This window comes from Bos javanicus, chromosome 11 (genome assembly GCF_032452875.1).
Source record: "Bos javanicus breed banteng chromosome 11, ARS-OSU_banteng_1.0, whole genome shotgun sequence".
Taxonomy (NCBI): Eukaryota; Metazoa; Chordata; class Mammalia; order Artiodactyla; family Bovidae; genus Bos; species Bos javanicus.
In genome coordinates this window covers 81,713,756-81,740,158 of record NC_083878.1, presented here as the reverse complement: position 1 = coordinate 81,740,158, position 26,403 = coordinate 81,713,756, and the positions used below count along the sequence as shown (strand labels likewise).

The 26,403-nt window shown below is 41.6% G+C and overlaps 1 protein-coding gene across 3 annotated transcripts in view; it reads right to left on the bottom strand.

The window, feature by feature from the left end:
* The window catches only part of CYRIA (CYFIP related Rac1 interactor A), a 102,459-nt gene that overhangs the window by 12,622 nt on the left and 63,434 nt on the right, over positions 1-26,403 (bottom strand). For all 3 annotated transcript variants that reach the window (XM_061433265.1, XM_061433263.1, XM_061433264.1), the window contains exons 3-6: positions 15,103-15,182; positions 3,811-3,932; positions 2,474-2,579; positions 113-249 (exon numbers count right to left, since the gene is read on the bottom strand). In XM_061433265.1, the coding sequence (XP_061289249.1) occupies positions 113-249; positions 2,474-2,579; positions 3,811-3,932; positions 15,103-15,172 (435 nt within the window). In that variant the 5' untranslated portion in view covers positions 15,173-15,182. The remainder of the gene's footprint in view (positions 1-112; positions 250-2,473; positions 2,580-3,810; positions 3,933-15,102; positions 15,183-26,403) is intronic.

Below are 26,403 nucleotides of genomic sequence, written 5' to 3'. Positions count from 1 at the left end.
AAAGGAGCTACTTCCCTCATCTTTTTTCCCCACCCCACAGCCCTGCAAAGCACCTGGACATGCAGGTGCTCAGTGTGAATCTGTTAAATTGTCCAAGCGCACATGGCCTAACCTTCAGCTCATCGAATCGAAGGGTGAAATGCAGAATTTCCGCAAATTCCTTGGCCAGGGCCTGCTCCCGCTCCAGGTGCTGGGTTGGTGTGTAGGGTGGACAGGTCAGAGATTCCAATAAACTCTGAAGAGCTTTTTCTAAAAGTCAAAGGGATACATACATATTTGAGGTGGACCACAGAGATTTTTCAAAAAGCCCAATTTGAAGCCCCAGTTGACATTCTCAGAGATGACCTGTGTGAGTCTTTCCTCTCCACCTTTCCCCCACAGAACAGTGTGAAATGTGATGTGTGTGGATAAGGAGGAAAAGGACCCCCCTGCCCTCCATGCCTGAGAAGGCTGCCTCCACTGCAGAACTGACCCATGGTCCCAAAGCTCAGCTGGACCCTCCCATGTTCAGCTGTTCCAAATCCTAACACTGTAGAAAACCACAAATAGGATTTTGTGGTTGAGATGGATGAGACAGCCATCCATGACCCAGGATGAGATGAGGTGGCCCTGAATGCATGGGTTACATTGCTTGCTTTGCAGGGAGAGACTTCCAGTCCATACCAGCCCTTCTCTGCAATGACACTCTTAGCAAATCCCAGGAATATTTTTCTGCAAACCTGCTGCCATATCTACCTCCATTACTATCCTGAAAACAGTCTCATTACTCTCACTTGTCTGTTTCTAAACCTTCCTTCCTGCTTTTTCTTCAATATATTTTTCTTGGCATCAAGTCATTTTATCAATCCTCTAGAGAAGAGGTAGGCAAACTCTGGCCCACAGGCTAAATCAGGTCCACAGTCACTTTTTCTTGCAAATAAAGTTTTATTAAAACACAGCCATGCTTCATTAATATTTTCATTCTGTGCCACAATGGCAGGGCTGAGTGGCTGTAACAACGATAGGATAGCCCACAAGCCTAAAATATTTATTATCTGGCTCTTTACAAGGGTTCGCTAGTGCTGATTTTATCATCCCCAGAGGCCTTTTACAGTTTCTTTCTGAGGACATCACTAGCATTTTCTATCTACAGAAACACACTGTCTTCTGAGGCAGCCCACTTGACCTTGGTGGATCTTTTTCCGTCTGCTGAGCTGACACTTGGCTCCTTATGATTTCAGTTCAAGGGGTCTAGACACACACTTTGAGGAAACTGAGAAGTCGATCCCTCTTCAACCTGAGAGTCTTCAGGAGCTCTTTTTGAAAAACTGGTTCAGTTCATTGAACTATTCCCTTGGAGTCTCAGTTTCAAGTTCTCTCAACATCACGGCTATTATTCCCCCAGGGTACTTTACTTTCTCTGTTTAATTCCTAAAATGTAGCACTCACTTATGGCAGAAGTAGAATAAAACATGATCACACACTTCCTAAAGGAAATCAACCCTGAATACTCATTGGAAGGACTGATGCTGAAGCTGAAGCTCCAATACTTTGGCCATCTGATGCAAAGAGATGACTCTTTGGAAAAGACCCTGATATTAGGAAAGGTTGAAGGCAGGAGGAGAAGGGGACGACAGAGGATGAGATGGTTGGATGGCATCACCGACTTGATGGACATGAGTTTGAGCAAACTGCAGGAGACAGTGAAGGACAGGGAAGCCTTGCGTGCTGCAGTCTATGGGGTCGCAGAGACTCGGACATGACTGAGCGATGGAACAACAGTAAAACCCCCTTCCTCATTCTAGACATATCATACGTTTTAACCAGTGAAACCTCAGATAGCTTTACTGTTGGGAGAGGGGTTATATCATATCAGTGGTCACATGGAGACTACTGTCAACCAGACTTGATTTTACTCTGAACTCTGCAAAGCCATCCTGTACCTGCACAGAGTTGGTTTTGTTTTTTTTTGTTTTTTTGTTTTTAAGCTTAAGAAAAGAACATTATATTTGTCTTTCTTATATTTTGCTATATTATTGGGTTGGCTAAAAAGCTCATTTGGGTTTTTCTGTGCTATCATCTGGAAAATTCAAATTAACTTTTTTTGGCCAACCAAATAAATTTAACACATGATTCCAGCCAACCAACTTCTTTTTGGGTTAGCAGGTAACATGGATTTTCCAGCTTCTCTGTCCTTTGGAAATGTGATCAGACAGGGTAATACTGTTAAGAATAGAACTTAGCTGAGAACAAAACCAAAGGAAGACCCATTAGTAAAGACACTCGAAACATGCCAATAAATGCAGGGGAAGAAACTCTGAGGCATGTTGTCAGAAATGGACCTGACCGCTGTTTTTGTATCTGAGTGGCCTCTGATGATGCACAAGAGTGGATGTGGGGCAGTTTCCAATCCCCTGAGCTTTTCCTGCTACTTTCTCAAATACCATCACAGAGTTTCACAAGAGGGACATGAAAATCATAAACACATACTCACCTAGCCTGATGGAAAACTCATAAAATCTCTTCAGTCTCACGACTAAAGGACACACTGCATTCCAAGCTTTTTCCTGAAGCTGAATGTCATTGGGATTTTGGATGGCCTGCCAAAACACGATGGAATTTTCTGCTTAAAAAGAAGCGGTAGGCTCCACGTCAAAATGACTTAAGATTGAGAAAGAATTTGAGTTAAAAAAAAAAAAAATTCCTGCTGTCTTTTGCTAATGTATACTGCCTAAATCAGTTCATGGAAGTATTGTCCAAGATGCTCAATTAGGATGGTGATTTTAGCACTTGAACATAATGCAAATGGCTCAACAATTAGACACCATGTCATTTGACTCACTTCTTGTATCTTCAATGCAAAAAAAAAAAAAAAAAGCATGTCTAATTGGAAGCAATTCAGATCTCCTCCATGACCATTTGATTCTTCTAAAGTAGAGCTAGTGCTCATTATGAAGTGCAGATTTTGTAGATGTTTTCCTTTCTCTATAATATGTATTACATTCCTGACAGTCTGAGATGGTACCTAAATTGCCTAAATTAAATGGTGACCCTTAAGTAGAAAAATAACCTCTTAATAGGCTGCTACTTTCTTTGAAATGCTGTTTTGCTTGGGTTTCAGCAGTTTGAGGATTATGATGCTAGCGGCATTTTATTGTTGTTGCTATGTCTTGGTTTTTTTCAGAAAATGGTGATGGCAATGTGTGTGTGTGCTGATACTTCCACAAAGCTAATTATTTCAAACAAAAGGAGTGTGAGGTTTCTTGCCTTGAAGGCATGACAAACTCTCAAAAGCCACACTGCCATTTTTTTTGTTGTTTTGGTCACTGTTTTCTTTTTCCTGCACTTATTATTTTGATCTTACACGTCATTTCAGGATGACAGATGAGCAGGCTCCTTAAGGGAGGTTGTTTATGTCTCTTGATTGTGATAGTCATGAAACCTGCCAAAAATCATTACAAAATGTTGGAAAGTTCACATACACCCAGACTTCATGACTCATATTTCAACTACCGTTCACAGATTTCATGTTTCTTTTATACGAAGCAACATATTGACAAATTATTGTTTAAATGTAAGTCCCACAATTTCAAACGCATGTCAGAGGAGAGAATGGCTTGCACTTTACATGGTGCACAGCACTATGTGCTCAGATCAGTGGACTTGAATAAAAGGGACCATTCATACATTTTAAGGACACATTACCCTCCTTGTTCTTCCTGGTATGCTAGGAAAAACTAGGGCTATTACTTAATCTTGCTGTGTGTGTGCGTGTGTGGGTTTCCCTTCTCCACCAAGGGCGTTGTCAGCTTAGTGTTATTATTGGCATACATCTCGGATCTCTGGCCCTGCGCCCTTGTACGCCTGCAGGTCTGCGAGGATGCTCTCGGAATCCTGGAGCACGGCGCTGATCTGGTTCCATATTTCCCTCTCTCCTTCTGTGGGCTGGGCATCTAGGCAGACAGGAAACCAAGAGACACAGAGGCTTGTGTTTATAAACAGCCTGGGAAGAGGCTCGGCATTCAATTCTACCCGCTAGACAATCCTATGTGACTCCTGCAGGCATGGTATTTCCTCTTTAACATAATAAGGTGCAAAGAAATGAAAACTAACAGAAGATCTGGCCATTACTGAGTTCAAAATAGTTACAAATATTTCATTCACATCTAACAAAGATTGTTGGAATCATTGTGCATGCGCAGTCGCTCCATTGTATCTGATTCTTTGAGATCTCATGGACTGTAGCCCACCCGGCTCCTCTGTCCATTTGATTTCCCAGGCAAGCATACTGGAGTGGGTTGGCATTTCCTTCTCCAGGGGATCTTCCTGACCCAGAGATCAAGCCCATGTCTCCTGCAGTGCAGGTGGATTCTTTACCACTGAGCCACCTAAGAAGCCCATGGAATCATTGTAGGCACCCCTTTATTTGTATAGATCACTTTTTTTTTTTTTGCACATATACTATGTGTCAAGTGGTACACTGGGTGATAGAAAGAATAAACATTACCTTTTGGGATCCAATTCTAATATTTAATAGAAGCTATTGTGACTGAAAGTCTGTGAATCTGAGTCTAGATGGGAAAGTAGTCCCCCCCTTATATTTCCATACTAAAAAACACTTAAGATTTTCTGTAATTAATCCTTCAGAGCTATGGTATAGGTGTATCTTTGCAGAACATAGTGATGTAGAAAGCAATGGAGTTCCTTTTTGAACATGAGCTCAAGAAGTACAGAGAGTTCATTTTAAAGACTCCTGTACTGTTCATCTTTGGTCTTAACCATGAAACTTATCCACAAAAATAAGTAATGCATTTAAACTTAAATGCTGAAGAACAAATTCTAACAGTCACAGAGACATCCACTTAGTTCCTCAATGAATTCTGACTTGTTTACATTCCTGGAGCCAATGTATGTTCTTGCCTGCAGGAATATTTTGTGAGGGCTGGTGGGTGGAAGTTGAATGGTGGTAAAGATAGGGTTTTATTTATCTCACAATGCCTATAAAATAGGTTTCTTGCCTGGGCTAGTTAGGAAATTAATCTCCATCTAAAACAAAGGCATTGCTAATACAGGAAGAGGACAGATGTCATCTCCTAAAATCTGTTTTTAAAAATCCAAGTCCTAAGAACTGAGTTCTCCCAGCAGACTTCACTAATGAAAGGGTACCTGCATGCGTGCTCAGTCACTTCAGTCATGTCCCACTTTTTGCAACCCTATGGACTGTAGCCCGCCAGGCTCCTCTGTCTATGGGATTCTCCAGGTAAGAATCCTGGAGTGGGCTGCCATGCCTTCCTCCAGGGGAATCTTCCAAAGCAAGATTCAAACTCAAGTCTCCTGAATTACAGGCTCATTTTCTTCCATAATTGGTTAGGCTTATTGCAAGCCCTAGGCTTTTTCACTTTTCTCTGTCAGGGAACTGAGTCATCTTTTCTTCTAGCTATTAATTAAGCCCTCGGTGTTGACTACATAGTCCCTGGCTTCTGGGCCAGGTTGCTGTAAGAGTCTAGAGGACTCAAATCACAAGTGGCATAAACTTTGAGACAGAAAGTACCAGCTGGGAGAAGCCCTAATCTGTCTGTCTTGATTTTCAAATGGGAAAAGGACCATGTAACCCTAAGGGACATGTGGTCTTGGCCCATATCCCTAAGTTCATAATTCACCCCAGTTTGATCCCCCAGCTAAAAGAACAGACAGGACTAATAAGTGAGAATCTGATCCACAAGACTGTAAGACTCAGACCTTATTTGTCTCATTTGACACTGTATCTTCAGGATCTAACACAGTGCCTGGCACACAGTAATGGCAATAGAAAAATGGGCTGAATGATTGAAACATAGAGTCAAAGCTATGACTTTGCCAGTAGTCATGTACGGATGTGAGAGTTGGACCATAAAGCAGGTTGAGTGTCAAAGAATTGAGGCTTTCAAATTGTGGTGTGGAGAAGACTCTTGAGAGCCCCTGGACTGCAAGAAAATCAAACCAGTTAATCCTAAAGAAAAATCAAACCTAAATATTCATTGGAAGGACCGACACTAAAGCTGAAGCACCAATACTTTGGCTATCTGATGCAAAGATACTGATGATAGGAAAGATTGAAGGCAAAAGGAGAGGGGGTGATCGAGGATGAGATGGTTAGGTAGCATCACTGACTCAGTGGACATGACTTTGAGCAAATTCTGGAAGATAGTGAAGGACATGGAGGCCTGGCTTGCTGCAGTCCATGGGGTCGCAAAGAATCAGACACAACTTAGCAACTGAACAGCAATTCATATTGTTTTGTGATGGTTTTCCTGTTCGTCTTTGAATACCAAGCTACCTGAAGATAGGGCCTGGCTGCTTGTCCTCCGGGCTCCCATATGCCCTGCCCATTGGAGAAACTTACTAAAAGTGTCATGTCTGTCTCAATGGATAAACGATGAAATTGACCATATGACAGAGAACACGGGTGTTGAGAAGCGGTGAAAAATATAAAGATCTTACTACTCCAGATCCTCTCCTCTGTCTTGTCTCCTGAAATGGCTTTACCACTGTTGCATGTCTCACTATCACCATGAAGACAATATGCATTTACCTATAATCAGACTGGCTATTCACACTTTAGTTAATGTGTTTTTAAATCCTCCATCATTTATCTATGGCCTCAACGTTTCCTCAGTGTGGTTAACATATTAATAGAATATTTGATGAGTGCAAAACTGCATTAATGTTACTGTCCTAATTCTAAAGCTGTTATTTCACCTTCTGGAATAGTCCTTTGAGAGACTTTGGGGTCTGCACTTTCGGCATTCTCCAAATTGAGATTCAGTTGGTCACCATGCTTTTAAAATGTATTGTGTCTTCAGATGTCAAGGAGAGACATCTTGAAAAAGACCCAGAAGAATTAGTGATTGGAAAGGTTACTATTTAACCTATCAGCAACCTCCTAGAGCATTTGCTGAGTGAACAGGAACTCTGAATTAAGGCTTCTGTTTTTCTATTTTTAAAGCAAAGATTGATCTTAAGTCAAAGGTACATACACACATTAATAATAATGATGATGATGGAAATGGGTCTCTGTTTCCAGTTCTAGCCAGTGAATTGTTTAGTGATGTTTCTTCTAAGAATCACATTCTAAATTCCTAATCATCACCAGTTATTTCATCGAAATTGAGGAGAATGGTTACAGAAAGCTGGACTGTTCCTGTCTAACAATGAAGCTGTTAAAAGTGCCTGTGATTTACACAGGCAATTTCAGAAACCAACACTTCTAGGAGCCCTGGAACAAGCCTCTCCAGGCCTTTCTCCAGGCAGTGATTTAAACCCCTATTCTAGCTGTTGTGGAAAGAATGAAAATGTATCATGTGCCCTGTGACCTTGAATACATACATTTATTGTCAAGAATTTGCTGAATTCCAAGTGCCTAGAATTTTTAATGGAAAAAGCACCATCTTATCAATTAAGAAAGTTCAACAGTATTCATTTTGTTTATAGGGGACCTATTTATCCTCCTTTGACTCAATTTCCCAGTGACAGTGGATATTAACTGTCAGCATTTTAGAGTCACCGGGGTCAGGGGGAGGTTTCGTGCCGGACTGTGATATTTACTGAGAGCAGAATTCTCGGCATTCCACTGTGCCGATGCAAAGCAAGGTGGCCACCAGCTTTGTTTGTCAGAAAGGAACATCTTTGGTGAACATACCCCAGGGCACAGGCGGCAGGGCTCAACCCTGAGCAAGGCTGTCAAATCAAAGAGTTCTTATCTTTGTAAATCAGCCAAGGATGCACTCTGTCTCCACAAGCCCGGGGACACACACACCTACCCCTAAAGACCTATTCAAGACTGTGTGGAAAAGCTGACAGAGAATCAAACAAATTAACTGAAGAAAATGTGAACGGAAGACAATTTATTTGGAGATGTCTTTGGCTTTGAAGGAAGCCCTGGCATTTCATCAGTAGGATACATCCCTATCTCTGCACCCACCAGCTGTTGTATAAACACCAAAGAAATGTAGAGCAGGAAGGGTTTGCCAAACCATAAATTAAATCCATAGCTCTCCTTCTCCACCCACTTCCTCATTTCACCCTTCACCCCTTCAGGATAAACTAGGAAGCGTAATAACTATTTAATAGTAACATTATGTGTGTGTGTGTGTGTGTGAGTCTTTCAGTCAGGTCAATGCTTTAAGACCCCGTGGACTGTAACCCACCAGGATCCTCTGTCCGTGGGATTCTCCAGGCAAGAACACTGATGTGATGTGGGTTGCCATTCCCTTCTCCAGGGGATTTTTCTGACCCAGGGATCGAACCTGGGTCTCCTGCATTGCAGGCAGATTCTTTACCATCTGAGCCACCAAGGAAGCCCTGATATGAACATTGGGGGATGTAAAAATGGAAACGATTTATAGCACGATACAAACTGCTTACAAAAAAACAATCTAAAATTGCAAAGGTCTGTCAGAAGATGTAAGTGTGACGGGACTGACATATTTATTTGTACAGGAACATCAGTCATCCTATGCCAGACCCTTTCCCAAGGGACAGTCAGATGAGGGACTGCAAAAAGCAACAAGGTTTAAGGCACTTGAAGGCTTGTTTATTTCATTCACATGCTGAGGCATCCCTGTGATGTCATGGAGGGAAGAGAGCTCCAGGGATGTAATTTTTGAAGAACCAGATCCTATCATAAGTTTTCACTCACTAAATATGAGACCTCAGGGCAAGCCAATTAATCTCTTGGTCTCAGATGAATTCTTGGTAGAGGGAGGGGAGCTAGCAAGAACCTCGTCTCCTCCCTATATGGTCCTGTGGGGGTCTGTAACGTGTAGGATCATAACGAGGATGTTGACAGCTGAAAAGCACTTAAAAAGTGAAAGTGCTAGAAACTGAAAGAATCTTTCTGAATGAATTCCTGCCCTGGCATAAACAAATTGCTTCCCAGGTCTGCTCTGTTCCTTTGCTTTTTGTTTGTTTTGCTTTCATTTGTAAAGTGACCAAAAACATCCTTTATTTTCCTCCTTTCCCTTTCCAAGATTATCTAGCCCCCTATGCACAACCACAGCAGATGTGAGCATACCAGAGAGGGGGAGATGAAAGAAGAGATCAGTAGTAGTAAGAAGTATTCTGCATCACCCAAAGAAATTCCAGCTGTTTGCATAATCTGACATGCACCCACACCCTTGCTTTAAAGAGTAGGAGACTGTAGTTGTAACAAGTCAAAATACACAGAGCCTTTCTGGAAGTACCATGGCTTGGGAGCTTTAGAATTTCCCTCTTGACTAACCCCATCAACCACCATTATGGTTTTTGGCATCCCTATTATGCTCATAAAGGTGGATTTTTCTTATAAGAAAATCACTTTTCGGTTACTATAGCCTAAGAAACGTATGTTCATCCCAGCCTAGAACCTGTACTTCTTTTGGCTAGTCCATCACTTTCTCTTTGTTCTAGCTATCACAGATTTCTTCTCTGCTACCTGTACTATTGGCTCTTCATTGTGCTTGCATCTGATCTCCCCAATAGTTACACACTCCTTGAAAAAGAGTCTGTGCTCTTCTAATGTTCCTGTACTTTATGTCATTCCCCCTCATGCCCCTCTGCTCCACTAAGACCCAACCCCCACTTCTGCTGGTCCTGCCTGAAGCTAGGATACAGAAGATGCTCTGCAGATAGTTACTGAATTAGCATCAATGAAGAAGCCAAGGTTCCTAAGCTTATGCTTCATGCCCAGGTCTATGTCAGATATTGAATAGGTCACACATGACATAAGCATAAGATGCCATCTAAATCTTTTCCACAGAGAAGTTCTTTAGGCTAAAGTGAAATAATACCAAAGAGACCTAGCTATGTCAGAAGGAATGGAGAACACTGAAAAATATGTCAGTAAATATAAAAGATCTATTAAGATTACAAAAATAAACACACAGAGACTATTCAAGAGTTTAAAGTTTAAAATAAAGACATTGCAATGAGTTTATAACATATGTACACAGAAGTAAAACATGTAACAACAGCACAAAGAGTGAGTGGAAGGGTGGTGATTGGAAGTCTACTGTGACAAGTTTCTTAAATTCTTCATGAAGTAAACAATGCATTTTGAAGACAGATGGCAGTAAGTTAAAGGTGTATATAATAATCTCTAAAGTAAGAACCAAGAAGCACAACTAAAAAGTCAGCAGAAAGGACACAAAAGAATACTAAAAATTATTTGGTTCACTTAAAAGACAGAAAGACACTGAGAAACAAAGAGGAAAAAGATAACGAATGGAAACCACACCAAGATACAGAAATACAAACGTTAATTAAATGCACATACAATAATTAAAAGTAAATGGACTAGACATACCAATTAAAAGGCTGATATTTTCAGCTTGGATGAAAAAGCTTGGGGCAACTACATATTGTTTATAAGAAACACGCTATAAAGAAAAGCAGACAAAATAGGGAAATACATACTGCTGCAAATACTGAGGGTAAGAAAACTGTTATAGTCAAAATATGAGATGAGTAAAGGTAGATTCAACAAAAGATATGTCAGATTTCTAAAAACTATGAAATATTTCTGAGTGAAATTAAAGAATATCTAAACAAACGGAAAGACTATATGCATAGGTGAGACAAATTAATATTGCCTAGAAGTCAATTACCTCCAAACTGATTTATTGATTTACGTAATTATAATCAGTATCCCAGCAAGGTTTTTTGTGGACATTAAAAGCTAGTTTTGAAGGATACATAAAATTATACAGAGAAGTAAAGGTGCCAGAATAGTCAGAACATCTGGAGAAAGAGCAAAGTTGAAGCACTTGCTTTTCCTGACTCCCTAACTTATTAGTTGCTATGTTTTGGCATTAATTGGTGAAATGGATCAAGAAGCAATGAGAGAGCAGAAAAGGTCCCTAAGTAGACCCACACGTATTATAAATAGTAACAAATTTATGGTAAGAGCATTAAAGCAATGCCGTCTATGCTAGAATAATTTTGTATCACATGAAAAAAGAAATAAATCCAATATCTCTTTCATAACATATGCAAAAACTTGCTAAGATTGATCATTGACTTAAAGGTAAAGCTTTAAATTCTAAAGCGTTCCTAGGGAAATGTAGTTGAGTATGTTTATGACCATGGAATAGGCATGATTTCTTAAAGAAGATACAGAATGCACTTACTGAAAAAGGCAGAAAATGATGAATCACACTTCATCAAAATATAACATTTCTGTTCACGGAAAGAAAGTAGTCATGGGATGAAAAAACAATAAAAAGACGGTAAGTGACTGTAGAAATTTGAGCATAGACTGTAGAACCTACTACAAAGGTCAAACAAATTTAAATCAGATCTACACAACTGGAAAACCTAAGGACAGATGTGTCTAATTTTGTATTAAATTTTGACCCAGCTTAATTATATCTATTTGACCCAGTTCAATTATATTCCATCACTGACTTCAAAAAGAATATTCAATACTCAAAGCAGAGGTGCCACATGCATTTAAGCTGTTGTTACGCCCTGTTCAGCCTGCCTTCCTCCCTTTACTGCTGACTCCCTCCTTAACTCTTTGCAATCCAACCTCTGTATTTAAAGCAATAAATCCTGAATCTGTTAGGCAGCTAACTGCCCAACTCATCATCCCCTTTTCAAGCCTTCTTGACTACTCTCAGCATCTGAATCTATTTACATTCCCTCCTTCTTGAAAGTCTGTGTCTTCTGGCTGTTTTATCTAGCCTGTTCTATCCTGTTTCTTCACATGGCCAGCATCTGTTACTTGGGCTCATTCAGTCTCTTAACTCAGCACAAGCTGATGGCTGGGTCACCAAACTGGGTGAGGCCCAAGCCCTGCCATCAGGAATCTCAATTAAGTTGCCCAGCTTCTCCCTCAATGTAGCCTCTCTCCTACTCAAGCTCCCTTTAAACACAAGCAGGCCTGAAGTTCTCATCCACTCAGCTCTTAATCTTCTGTAGTTTTCCTTCAGGGATTTCAACTATTCTCTTTGGAAAAGTCTTCTGAAAGTGAAGGTGTTAATTGCTCAGTTATGTCCGATCTTTGCGACCCCATGGACTGTAAGTAGCCCACCAGGCATCTCTGTCCATGGAACTCCCCAGGCAAGAATGCTGGAGTGGGTAGCCTTTCCCTTCTCCAGTGAACCTTCCCAATCCAGAAAATGAACCCAGGTCTTCTAGGTCTTCTGAAAAAAATACACATTGTTTTAAGTCCATTCCAAATTCCACCTTTGCAAGAAAACTGCTCTAATTCCTCCTGAGGTCATCCATTTCTTGAAACCAGAAGTTTCTCCCTCTATTCTCAGGCCGCACCATGCCTCTTCTAAGCCCCTTATTTTATTTTATCTTTGAACTGTCTGCCTATATTGTCCTCCACACCAGCTTGGGGCTTCATTAGGCAATGGCTGCTCTTGTTAGTTCTGTCTCCCTGATGTCACCAGGCTTACACGGATGCTCATGACCATACTCAACATACTATTGCCATAATAAACTGAAATCTACATACTCAAGGAAAAATTATGACCTCAGCCCATCTTCCCCACCCTTCCAGTCCATCATCCTTCTTTCTTGAAAGCCAGCTTTAGGAAATAAGATTTGAAGAATCAAGAAATGAAAACAATTTTTTTTTTTTGAGACATCTCATCTCCCTCTCTAATTAGGCAGAAGATGATGGCTGTATTACTTCCTGGAAGCTGCCTATGATGAGCACTTAAGGGAATCAAAGCAAAGGGAGGAAGAAGGCCAGAGACATCTATACACCCACCTCAATTCCCCAATCATTCCCTGTGTGACTTCAGCCCAGTGACTCATCTTCTCAGACTCAGTGAAATAATGTTAATCTTCTCTTTGGTAGTAAGGGGGATATAAACAGGATTTTGTACATGTCTATAAATTTATAGTTTTATATTTTCCTTAAATACTTTAGTTCTAGTCCTAGTAATAGGCCACCAGACATGAAAATCCAGTCTACATTTCCCCTTCCTGAAGAAATTAGAGCATATCTATAAATGGAGTTTTGATACTATAAGTCATTATCAAAATTGAAAATATTGAAATGTTTTCTTCGGCCACCATGATCTTTCTTTAAATAACATATTAAGAAAATGGCCAAACTACAAGACTGAGTAGGTCAGAGTCCTTGGGTTGTAGGAGAGAGGAAGAGAGGCCCCTTTGCAATGTTGCTGGGGAAGGGGATGCCCTGAGATCTTGCCTCAGAATTCTGGTGCTTCAGAGAACACCAGCTGAAAACTAATGCTTTAAATTCCTGTATTTTACTTTTATCACTTTAAAGGGTTTTCATATTAGACTTGACAAAGAACTCAATATTATTCTTTGTGGAAGCATGGGAAGGCCAAAGTTCAAGAACAGCTACATAGGCAAATGGGGCCACTGAATTCTGAGTGACATTGTGAGAAGCATGTACACACGCATGTGGAGTTTTGAACTTCCAAAAAAGTAAAGCATGAAACTCCCTTAGCTGTTTATATGCCCCTGAAGTTGTGAGTGAACGCTGTTTTACCACTATTTTGGCCTTTGTGCACGCTGAATGAAACAGTGTAAAATACATATGACAAGAAGCGGAAAGGACCAACTAAAGATGCAAGTAGTAAAATTAGAGTGTTGGAATAACAGCTAGTTCATTCTGCAACAATTTAAAAATTATTAATAAATCTTCCTGTAATAACAAAGATATGTATATTATAGAAGAGTAGCAAAAGTCACACCAGTTTAAAAAAAAAAATCTTTTTGAAGTATCATATCAATCTGGCTCTTGAGTTCCTAGGTGCCCTCCTTACTAAACTGAACCAAACCCAGCATAGCCCAACCAAACCCAAACAAACCCAGCCAAAACCAACTAAACCCAACCAAATTCAACCACGCCCAAACAAATCCAGCCAAACCAAATTAAGTCCAGCCAAACCCAGTCAAATCCCACCAAACCGAACCAAGCCTAACCAAACCAAATCAAACTCAGCCAAACCCAGACAAGCTCAGCCAAACACAACCAAACCCAGCCAAACCTAGCTCAACTCAACCATAACCAGCCACACCCAATCAAATCCAGCCAAACTTAGCAAAATAACAAGAACAATAACAAACTGAGTTAAATCACAAGTGAGATCTCTTTAATTGAATATAACTTGCATTAAAAATTTTTTTCAGAATGTATGAGTTTTGGGAATACTTTTCCTTTTTAAGTAGGTATTTAGGCATAACAAAGATTTAAAAAAGATAGCTCCAGAGATCTTTCATAGTTTGGTTTGCTGTGTCTTAGAAAGTTATTCTAGCATTTACTTAGAAAATCTCTGTTAGAAGGTTTAATATATATGCAAGGAAGTTTCAACTTATTTTTAATATGAATACAATACTTGAAACTATAGTTTAAAGCAGATTAAGGTTTGCAACAGATGATGACTACTGGGACAAAGGACATTTAACTGTGCTTGGTATTGTGGAATTGCAATTCACAAGGAGGAGACCACAAGAATAAGTATAGATACATGAGATCAGTTGCTTAAAATGAATGTGTCACTCATTGATAAACATATTCAAACATGAACAATATAAGAAAGAATCTCTGTATGTATTCAGTCATGATTCATAAGCCGTTTTCCCTAATTAAAAGTTTTTGATTTAAAAAAATCTTTCAAATGAAAGCTACATCTCAAAATTCTGAAACAGTTCTGTATTATCGAATAATACACAAAGAGCAGACAGAGATTACTCAAAACTACAAAACCTCTAAGTCTCATTTCTGCTATATATCGCTTTTTCTTTTACATCTAGTGATATTTGTTTTATATTAATCTGTGTAAATTACTATGTATACTATTTTTCTTTGGATTATGACATAATAATTCATGAAAATTATTAGGAAAATACATGATGATGATTGATGTTAGGCTTACAATAACTGCTTCTAAAATCAAAGAAAAGCATAAGCATATTAAAAAGATATTTTTTGTTTTTAAAAAAAAATAATATATGAAAAGAAAGGAGGAAATGGTCTTTGAAGACTCAGAGAAATGTAGAGAGACATTTGGATGTGGTTTAAGAATTACATAACAATCTTTATAACTCCCCTATCAACAAACTATAAAGAAAGTGAAGCTTTTTCATCATAATCTTTTAATTTTTGGAACTTACTTTCAAAATCCAGGAAAAAATGTGGGTAGTTTTCAATTTCCCTGGTAAGGACTTTGAGCAGGTTTCCCATCCCAGCAAGCCTAGGAGAGGGAACACAAAACCAAACACCATTAGCAGTATAAAAAACATACTTTTTAAAAGCTTAGATATTTTTGAATGATTTGCATAAATACCATTGAACCCCTATAACTACATCAGAAGACCTAATAGAAAGTATTTTTATGCTAGGTGACAAGTGATAACTTAGCAATGAGTTATTGTTCAAAGAACTGGGTAATGGTCATAGGAGGCAGAGTTCAGGTGTATTCTAGAATTTTTTTTTCCCCTTTCCCTTTCACTAATCCCCAGAATCCTTACAGTTAATATTTAATCCTTGCTTGATTTCTGTCCCATTGGTATGGGAACATACTATGTCAATGGAAGCAGAATAGTGAGGGCATTATTAAATTACCTATCCAGAAAGGTAAATTTCTCAAAGTTCCCAAGGAAAAGAGTTTAGAAAACAGATTTACACTCCCAGGAATCCCTTTTAGCCTGTACAAGAGGTCCTGTTTCCCAGGTAAGTCAGAGGTTCCTGCAATTTGACATTTCAATAGTTATGAGATTAGTACTTCATGAGTGTAAAAATGAAAAGGTATAACATCCAAAAAGTTATTCTCAATGAAACTGCAGCCTGAGGCATTGGCAACGGTGAATCCACCCTACAGAGAAATACAAATCTGTGACATATCTGCAACCCCAAGCTGAAAGAATAGGGAAATGTAGTCATTATTGATGACAGAGGATGAGAGGGTTGGATGGCATCATTGACTCAATGGACATGAGTTTGAGCAAACTCTGGGAGATGGTGAAGGACAGGGAAGCCTGGCATGCTGCAGTCTATGGGGTCACAGTCAGACACAACCTAGCGACTGAACTGAACTGATTTAAATAAATAGCAACGTGTCTATTGCTCTCAGCTCTAGTCATTAAAACTTCTTCTTCAGGAGGCCATTCTATGTGAATGAATGAATGCCTTCATTCATTTTACATATATCTATGGAGCTGCGAAGAAAGCTGAGCACCGAAGAACTGAGGCTTTTGAACTGTGGTGTTGGAGAAGACTCTTGAGAGTCCCTTGGACTGCAAGGAGATCCAACCAGTCCATTCTGAAGGAGATCAGCCCTGGGTGTTCTTTGGAAGGAATGATGCTAAAGCTGAAACTCCAGTACTTTGGCCACCTCATGGGAAGAGTTGACTCATTGGAAAAGACTCTGATGCTGGGAGGGATTGGGGGCAGGACGAGAAGGGGAGGACAGAGGATGAGATGGCTGAATGGCATCACTGACTCGATGGACATGAGTCTGGGTGAACTCCGGGAGTTGGTGATGGACAGGGAGGCCTGGCATGCTGCGATTCATGGGGTCACAAAGAGCTGGACACGACTGAGCAACTGAACTGAACTGATGGAGCTGCGATCTCATGCTGGGTGCTGAAGGCATTCCTCTAATTCGTGACTCAGACACCTCAGCTTGTGAGGGATGATGGAGCTCAGGGCTGTAATTTTCTGTGCACACGGCTCCTGATAGTGTTTATGTTGCTGTAGGAATTAACAACAACAACAAAAATGCCATTGTAAGAAAGATGTGGTGAAAGGAGAATAAACAAAAATAAAAATACATAACAAGCAGTTCTCTTGAGTGCAGCTGGTGGTATAATATAGTCTCCATACTCCTCCCTCTGAGAGAATACTCACATTCACTTAGAGATCTCACCCAAAGTCACCCATGTCACTAATGTGAAGCTAGAAGAACTTAGGAAGGACTGCTTGCAATCCTGCCTGTTTCTTGTTAGCTCTGTTATCCAAGGCAAGGCACTGACTCTCTAAGCCTGTTTTCTCATCTATAAAAAGAGTTTTTGAAACGTATCTATTTCATCAATTCATGGATATTAATGAGGTTAAAGATATAAAATGCCTAGCACAGTGCTTCTAAGAAGTGCTCAAGAAACAATATGTGATAATTACCACTGTCATCATGATGATTATCTTAACGCCTTCAAATACTTACTCAGAATTCTCCTATGGAAGACAAATCAGAGAGGCGTTATGTGGCTCTAGGGAAGAGAACGAGAACCAATGAGGGAATAATGAGGAAGATCTTCATTCAATGTTGTGAAAACATTTCTCACCATTAGGGTCGTCAGACTACTGGGTGATTTGCCCTGTGAAATAGTGAGTTTCCTGCCACTGGTGGTGGTGAAGTAGAAATTAAAAATATTGTGAAAATGAGTTGGGCGGAAGATTGGGAAGTATATACACTTCTTCAACCTTGCCGATCTTGAAGTATATGAATATTTGGGCATGCGTGTGTGTGTGCTAAGTCGCTTCAGTTATGTCCGTCTCTGTGCAACCCTGTGGACTGTAGCCCGCCAGGCTCCTCTGTCCATGGGATTCTCCAGGCAAGAATACTGGAGTGGGGTGCCATGTCCTCCTCCAGGGGATCGAACTTGTGTCTCTTGCATTGACAGGCAGGTTCTTTATCACTAGCGTCACCTGGGCATGTGTGCACGAGCACACAGACACAGAGTAGGAGGCAAACGCCATGCTCGTCTTGTCCAAAAGAATCTTCCCTCTTTTATGTTCTTTCTGTCACTGTTTAATTTTTCCTCCCTTGTCTTGATTTGTGTTTCCTTTTAAGATATTTTTGAGCAAAGCCCTGTGTGAGACAGGTTCTGCCAAATTGAAACTCACAACTAGTGTAGTCCATCCTTATCACTGGGCAGTATTCACAAACCCTCCTGGGTTTCTAGGAAACAATGTGTTTCCAATTTAATGAACAATTCCAACTCAGACCCCAAGGCAAATCTTGCAGGAAGATGATTCTACTGTTTAGTAGCAGCCCCGACTTGCATATAAAATGCCTTAATGGAAGTTAAATATTCTTAATTTCCCTAGTTTTGTGCTATTAACATGTCACAAGAGACCTGAATGAGTTTAGCTTCCTCCTAAAAGTCTGCCTTGTGTAGGATTTTACTGTCAGAGTTCCTGGGTGGGAAATACGTTAAGCCTTTAAAATTAGTAACAGACTGAAACACACATGGAAATACATCCAAATATTAGCCGGCTGCAGAGTGCTATCTGTTCAGAAGGTTACTTAGGCTGGTTGGCTGATGTGGTCAAATATCTTGAGACGTGATTCTAACAACAGCCAAGGTCAGTTAACTGGAATTATTCTAGATTTCTAGATGTTGACATCTCAAACAGGAACTGTCTGGAATGATAAAATTGTGGGAACTTATGTAGTGTTATGGAACCTAGAAAACACGCATTTCAATACAAACTTCTTGAACAGATACAGAAATAGTTCACCTCCTTCATGGCAAAAAAAAAAAAAAAAATGTTCCCCTCCAAGGGGACAAGAACATGCACATTTTATTGAGTGCCCATGGTGTGCCTGGCACTGTGCTTGGAGCTTTCACACACTTAAATTCACTAAAACCTTACACCAACTCTTTGGGTAGCTACAACTGTCTTCATTTGTTGGAAGAAAAAGAGGTTCAGGTGGTTAAGTATATTTCTAAAGATGACAGGAGAGTAAAAGATGGAGTCACATTTGAACTTGAAGGTCTGGGAACCCAATGTTCACATTCTTTTCCCCACAAGAAGGAACCTGGGGCTTCAGACCCCTAGCAGGTCCCTGGCTGAGAACACTGAGAGTCCATGGTCTGCAGAAAGTGTCTACAGGATAATACAGTACTGTAGGTCTATGCTCCTTTTTCTGGGGACAGAGTCTACAGTTTCTGTTAAGATTCCAAAGCAGCCTATTTCTCACTAGTATTGCTCCACGTACAGGGAAAAACATACTTCTTGAGGAATTCATGCTTTCTTTAGGAAACCATGTCGGGGTGGAGTCTTCCAGAAAAGTTGGCTTCATAGAAGAAGTGAACTCCATCCAGGCATGAAGGACCCTGGGAATCTGTAATGGCACAGAGGAGGCCCCCAGCTGGGGAATGAGGGGTGAGAACAGAACAGCAGACACAATCTGGGTGACTTCCCCAAACAGAAGGCTTATTCCTCAAGGTTTATTTACTTAATACAATTTTGAAATGGATCCTTTCACTTTTTTTTTTTTTTGCAAATTGAAGGAGGGCGTTTCTCTAGTCCGGGTAGGAGCGTTAACAGTGTCTGTAAAGACAGCCCGCGTGTCTCTGCCAAGGGAGGCGCTCATGTCTCAGTGGTGATGATTTGGGATGTATACTGGTGTTTTCTATGACTACCTTCTTGGCTCTTAGCTTAAAACCACTTCCATGGGAGTTGGCTCATAGGCTGCTCAGTAGAAAATGATGATTTTCCTAAAGAAGTCATTTTCTGCTAACACTTCAGTTCCAAAAATGAGAAGAGAAGCAAAACATGCACACAGACACCACACATACACACACACACACGTGCAATTATTTTTTTGTCCTAGTTATAACTCTGCTCTTGTTTGGAAGAAAAAAATAAATAAACAATAGGATTAGCTGTATATCCAGAGTGTAAAACCAAATAAAATCAACCACAGGTGATTTTTTAAAAAAAATAGGGCCATCTCTGGTGAGGAAATTTGTTTTCTAGAAGTAAGACATAGCAAAACTCAAGGGCAGGGCATGGGCATTGTGAATTCTGACTTTTGCCTGTGTACACCAACATTTCAATGCCTGATTTTCATGATTAGAGAACAAGCACTTAGAAAATTTCTTTTGTAGCTACAACTATTGCAAAGGAGTATTTCTAAGCCAATACCACCTTTCATCAATAAAGAACAGAAAGTGAGAAAAAACAGAGAAACAGTCCTACATGGTTTTATTTGCTAGTATTTTTCTTAAGGTCTAAGATGGTAAAGACTCAATGCCTCTACTAGAGACATGGGTTTTCTTAGCATTTTGAGTGAGACAATAGCTTCCAGCAGCTACAAATTTTTCAGCATCCCTGGTACAAAAATTCAAGAAATCAAAGACTTAGATTCTTTTACCTATAACTCCATAGTTTGGAGATTAAGTTCTGTTGAGCCTAATATTTTTCTGTAACATAATTATTAATATATAGTGAAAGTGAAAGTATTAGTTGCTCAGTCATGTCTGACTCTGCGACCCCATGACCTGTAGGCCACCACGTGCTTCTGTCCATGGGATTCTTCAGGTGAGAATATTGGAGTGAGTTGCCATGTCCTCCTCCAGGAGATCTTCCCAACCCAGGGATAGAACCCAAGTCTTCTGCATTATAGGCAGATTCTTTACCAGTCTGAACCAACATAAGCCCCAGACAAATCACAAATACACAATGACATTTATTTATATAACATCATATCTTTGTCAAAGATGTTTCTGGACTCATTTATTCTCAACATGAACACGTGTCAAAAGCAGGGAAGGTGATATTGGACCCATTTTACAGACAAGAACTTGTGGATCAGGTACAATAAATGTCCTTTTCAGTCATCCAGATGGAAGTCCCAAACGTCATCAGAACACATTCCACATTAGAACTGGGGCCACCTTTTTAAAGCTCTTGTTTTAAGAAGCAGTACTTGCCCCAGGACATTAGTTCAAAGAAGGTTCAGAAGACAGGTTTCCTGACTGTCACTCTCTTGCTCTGTCCACTAATGCAAAAAGTAAATAGGACATCAAGTTCCTTTTTTTAAAGACATTAAAATATAAGGTGCAGTGTGTCGCTGCCCCTGGAGAGTTTCTGCTACACGGTAGTAGGGTCTCCCCAGAACATGCTAAACAGCTACTAAACAAGGACATCTCCACCGGTGATTCATTGCATTGGACACACTTCTCTCCTTCCTTGTCTCAGTTCAGTTCAGTTCAGTTCAGTCACTCAGTCGTGTCCGACGCTTTGCGACCCCATGAATCTCAGCACGCCAGGCCTCCCCGTCCATCACCAACTCCCGGAGTGCACCCAGACTCACGTCCATCGAGTCAGTGATTCCATCCAGCCATCTCATCCTCTGTCGTCCCCTTCTTCTCCTGCCCCCGATCCCTCCCAGCATCAGAGTCTTTTCCAATGAGTCAACTCTTTGCATGAGGTGGCCAAAGATTATCCTAATTCAGACCCCCAGCAGAGCTTGTCTGCACCCTACAGAGAGCCCCCAGACTGATCCTCTTAATTCCAGTCTTATCTCTCGCCCATTCATTTCCAGCTTTCTAAACACAAATCTGACAGTGTTCCTTCCTTGCTTAATATACTTCCAAGACTCTGCAGGACCCGCAGGATACAAGGCATGCAAATGGGGCCAGAAAACCTGGCCCCCAGCCTCTGCCAGCTCCTCTGTCTCTTCTCTTCCTCTGGGCCAGTGGGCCCAGCACTCATCACACCCTGCACTTCTCAAAAGCAGCCTGCCTTTGTTGCCTCAGGGCCCTTGCTCACATTGCTCCTTCTGTTTACAATTAGAATGACAGCTAACATTTTAAAATGATCTGCAGGCCATAGCAATGAGAGCTTTTCATGTATTATCATATTTTAATTTTCACAACCACCATATGAGGAAGCAACTGTTATTATCCCAACTTTAGGGATACAGAAATAATCTTGGAGATTTAAAAAGTCTCTCAAGCCCCAGAGTCATAGAACTGAGTCTGGACTCCAATTTCATCTGACCTCTAAGCACTGGCCCTCGACCACTGCCTCCCCGGAATTTCCTTTCAAGTATGAGTTTGGAAATAAGGGCCTTCAGAAGGAACCGCCTAAGTCTTCCCTCCTCTTCGACTCCAGTTCAAAGAAAACAAAACCCACTCCCTTGGGTGAGCTCTGCTTCTCTTTGCTCACCTAACATGCTGTTTTTACTGTGTCATACGGCCTACAGTGTGGATGGTAATTACACACTTTCTCCCCAGCTCTGAATGTAAAGCCTTCTTGGGCAGGGCTGATTTTACACCTCTTTGTATGCCCAGCACTTAGCACTAGGCATCAACACACAGTGATCACTGGCAAGAAATCCTTAAGATGGTTCTGTCCAGTGATTCCCAAGCAAAATGAGGAATACAAGCTACACCATGAATCCTGCAGAAAGCTGAAGTTATGCAAACAACTCTAGGCTACAGTGTTTTAATTTACTTTATAAGATGATAGAGATAGTTACATCCTAAATCCCCAAAGTTTATTTTGAAATTTTACTGGTTTATGAAATTCTAAAGACTAGAGGTCGTTAACCTGGTCAATTACTCAGCCCAGCTGGGGAGCTGAGCTGCTGGTCTCTGCTCTGAGGCTGGTACCTCCAGGGGCATCCTGCGACCTGCCTTACTTATTTTTACCAGAAGGCTGACCTCCTAACTTCAATGAAGCCTCGAGATTTCCCCACCAGAGTGATGGAAAGAAGTCCAGTTCTGGCTTTCAGAGTGTTTCTGGTGACTGGATGTGATTTTAGGAGGGCTATTAAGACAATTTGCTCTTCAACCTGATCAGTGAGGTTCACAGTTGGTGAAATCTTGACAGCAGCCAGGGTGGCAGCTGATGCCAGTGACAGAAGAGGTCTGCAGGCTTCCCACACCACCCCCCAAAAGTGAGTGACCCCTCTGGCTTATCTCCCGTGAACCATCCAGGGAGCCATCTGGGACGGGAGAGTACAACCCCAATACATCAACTATTCACACAACTCGGATATACTTTCTCCTAGTGATCACATAATCCCATCGTACACCATTTATACTCCTTGACTGTTTTGAATGATAAGCAAAACTGGTTGATCATCAGCCTATAATATATCAGATACAAAATAGGTGGCTTAAAAAACTACTTCTCAACCAAGGGAAAGGTACATTTCTTAAATGTTAGAAGCACCTGTTTTTCTGGGAGGGAAAAATGTACCAATGGAATGCACGGAAGTAGTTCAGCCTATAAATTCCAGGAGCCTGAATCTGCTAAACCAGGTTAGCGATTTTAGATAGCTGGGCTGGGCTGGAATTCCCCGCCCCAGCTGCCACTTCTGCAATGAATTTGTAACGTTCTCTGTTCCATTGCCGAATGTGGTGCCAAGAATCCAACAGATGATTTCATTCCAAGACGAAGGAGGGAAACTAGAGTGAGTCTATTAAGCACTTTCATCTGACAATAAAAATGAGTTAATGGCTAAAATGTGTTTTTGAAACGTTTTAACACCACAAGTAATGGCACTCAAATGGGAAAATGCCTTGAATATTCTCATCCATCATTAATACCACGGTGTCCCTCAAAAGGGCTGGGCGTTCCCAGCGGAATATAAGCTGCTAGAGTCGAGTTGTAAGGCAATCCATGGAATTCTCCAAAAAAATACCCAGAGACCATTACGGAGCAGAACGATTAAGCGCAGGTTTAAAATAGTCCTTTCAATATCTGAGTTCAGTTTTCTAAAATAGACTATTACCTCATCAGAGCTAATTTCCCCATAAACATCAATATTACAGCAGCAAAAAGTCTCCAAGAAATGAGGGCAAAATTAGATTCTTTTTTAGGGAATGAAAGTCAATGTGTTCCCCTCTGCCCCAATTTCCAGTACTAGTGAATGTGGAAACAATCAACCTGCTTCATTATGGACCAGCCCACCACTGGGGCGTCGTTAGTGAATTTGTTCCCTTCCACTTGTGAAATCAAGAACCTGGTGATGGGGAGACTGCTGGATGAGCTTTCCCCTTTCCTAGAAAGAAGGCTGACAGTCGTAACCCGCTCAGTAGTAGCAGTGTTAGTTGTTTGGTCGTGTCCGACTCTTTACAACCCCAAAGACTGTAGCCCACCCGGCTTCTCTGTCCACTGGATTCTCCAGGCAAGAATACTGGAGTGGGTTGCCATTTCCTTCTCGAGGGGATCTTCCTGATCCAGGGATCGAACCTGGGTCTCCTGGATTGCAGGCAGATTCTTTACCATCTGAATCACCAGGGAAGTCCACCCAGGTCACTTCCCAATTTCAAAGGGAGAGTGACCCCTGCAGCAGCCCAGGGCCCTGAGCTCTAGCCTTGGAAATGCCTTCCATGGACTGAGGGGTGTTGGGAAAGCTATATATTCCCTTTCTCAAATGGCTTCGCTTCAGTTCTAGAACTCAAAAGGGAACTCGGGGAAGTTGCCCAAAGTTTGGGCTGCTCTAACGGGCAAATGACTTAGATTAAACAGACTTGAGTTTCTCTTGGATTACAGATCTCCTTTTCCCAGAATTGCTTCTCAGGTACTTAAACTGACAGAAGCCAGGCTCCTGCTGCTCGGAGCTGGGGCTGAGAACAAGTCTTGCCCTGCGCGCCGTTGGCCAAGCCCTGCTCCCTGAGATGCTGGAGGACCTCCTTGCACCACCTCATCTCTGAGTGGTCCGTCTGCAGTCTCCTCTTGCTCCATCTAACCTTTCAGTGTCTGTCTCCAATGATCGTCCTTTACACCTTTTCTCCTGCTCCCAGGTGAAACCCCCTGGACTGTGATTTTCATTCATACGCAGAAGACTTCTCAACCTTTAGCCCCAAACTGGACCTCCCTCCTCAACTCCAGGCCAGTAACTCTAAGGGAATATCCTGCAAGCGTAGCAATTTGGGAAAGGCCCTGATATCCTTAAGTTCTGCTCTTTCCAAATGTCCTCCTCCTTCCTTGTTCAAAGAAATACCTCACTGCCTAATGAATTATGAGCCAACAACCCAAGTGTCCCTGAGATTTCTGCATCCGCTGCCCCCCTTAAACCAAACTCTATCCAGGTACTTTCCACATTGACCCGAGCCCCGACACTTCTCTAAGGCCTTCTCCTGGTGCAATCTTTGGTCATCATCTTTGGTCACTATCTCAGGCTCTCTCTTGTCTTCCCTCAACCCAACACCAGATACCCCAAGCACCTCAGATTACATAGCAGACTCTGTGCCCATTACAGGAAATGTCTTGTGTAAAATGCACATTGGTGAATTAAATCTCTTCTATTTCTGCAATCTGACAATCCAGCCTAAAAAAAAAAAAAAGGCTTTCCAGCATCCCTAGTCCCTATCTGGCTGGCTCTCATGTCATAGGCAGCTGGTCCACACATCTGTGCCTGAGGTCTCTTTGCCTCCATACTTCACTGTCAGGGGGTAAAACATGACCTCTCAAATGAGGGCACTGTCAGGCATGGGGCTCATAGATGGGGGTCCTTCTGGGAAGTAAAAGCCCCCTGAAGACTCCTACCCTCCCAGAGTCAGGGACTGACCTGATTCGTAAGGCTAGGGTATCAGATCCTGAACTTTCTTAAATGGAGGTTGACCTGTGCACCAAAGGAGACTTTGGAGTTGATTCGAACGTCAAAGCATTAGGGGTATTACCTCCCAGTTCAAATTTATTGGGGGGTTTTATAGTTTGTAGTGTTGTTCAGTCATGTCCAACTCTTTGCCACCCTATGGACTATAGCCCACCAGGCTCCTCTGTCCCTGGGATTTTCCAGGCAAGAATATTAGGGTGGGTTGCCATTTCCTTCTCCAGGGGATCTCCCCAGAGATTGAACCTGGGTCTCCTGTGTCTCCTGTGTTAGAGGCAGACTATTCACTGAGGCATCGGGGAAGCCCAGGGTTGGGGAGAGAGGATGTCAAAAATTACAGAAGTACCAACAAGTCAACAAAAGCCATTTCATATACTGAAAACCTGAAGAACTGGAAGCCAAGGAAGGGCTGGTGTGATCCATCACATCTCAAACTCATCCTAAGGGCCGAAAACCTCCTTTGAAATCTCAGAGGCTGGAGGGGCTCTGCTTTGGGCCGAAAACCTCCTTTGAAATCTCAGAGGCTGGAGGGGCTCTGCTTTGGTCTGCTTTGCTCTGCTCTCCAGTTTCTGAAAGGAGCAAGTGCCTTGATTTCACAGTACCCTTCATTGCAAACCCAAGTAAAGTTTTAAAATAAAATCCTTCACTTGAAACCCAAGCAAGGTGTGAAGACCATCACTGTAAGCTGGGACAGGAAAGGTTGGGTGGGGTAGGGGTGGGGTGTGCTGAGTTCCCAAAGACAGATCCTCTCCTACAGGGAGCTGCTTCTCAAGGTGACACCCTGGCCAGGAGGGATACCAGGTAGCCAGGTGAAAGGAGAAAAGCACTTCAGTGTAAGCACTTCCCAAGCTGACTGTCAGAGTTAGATGGGTCCAATTTTTTCACCTGGTACTGAAACCTGATCTGAATCGCTCTTTCAAGTTTCAGCTCCTCGGAACATTCTACTTTTGTCACATCAGAACACAGATGGTGCCCAGAGCTCTGGCCTCGTTCTTGCTTCTGTTTTTTTGGCTCATGTTGCTTCCTTTGCCTGTTAAGTCTTCCCCTCCCCTCAGCCTGTGGAGGTTCTATCTTTCAAGGCCCAAATCAAACATTTCCTCCCAGAAACCTC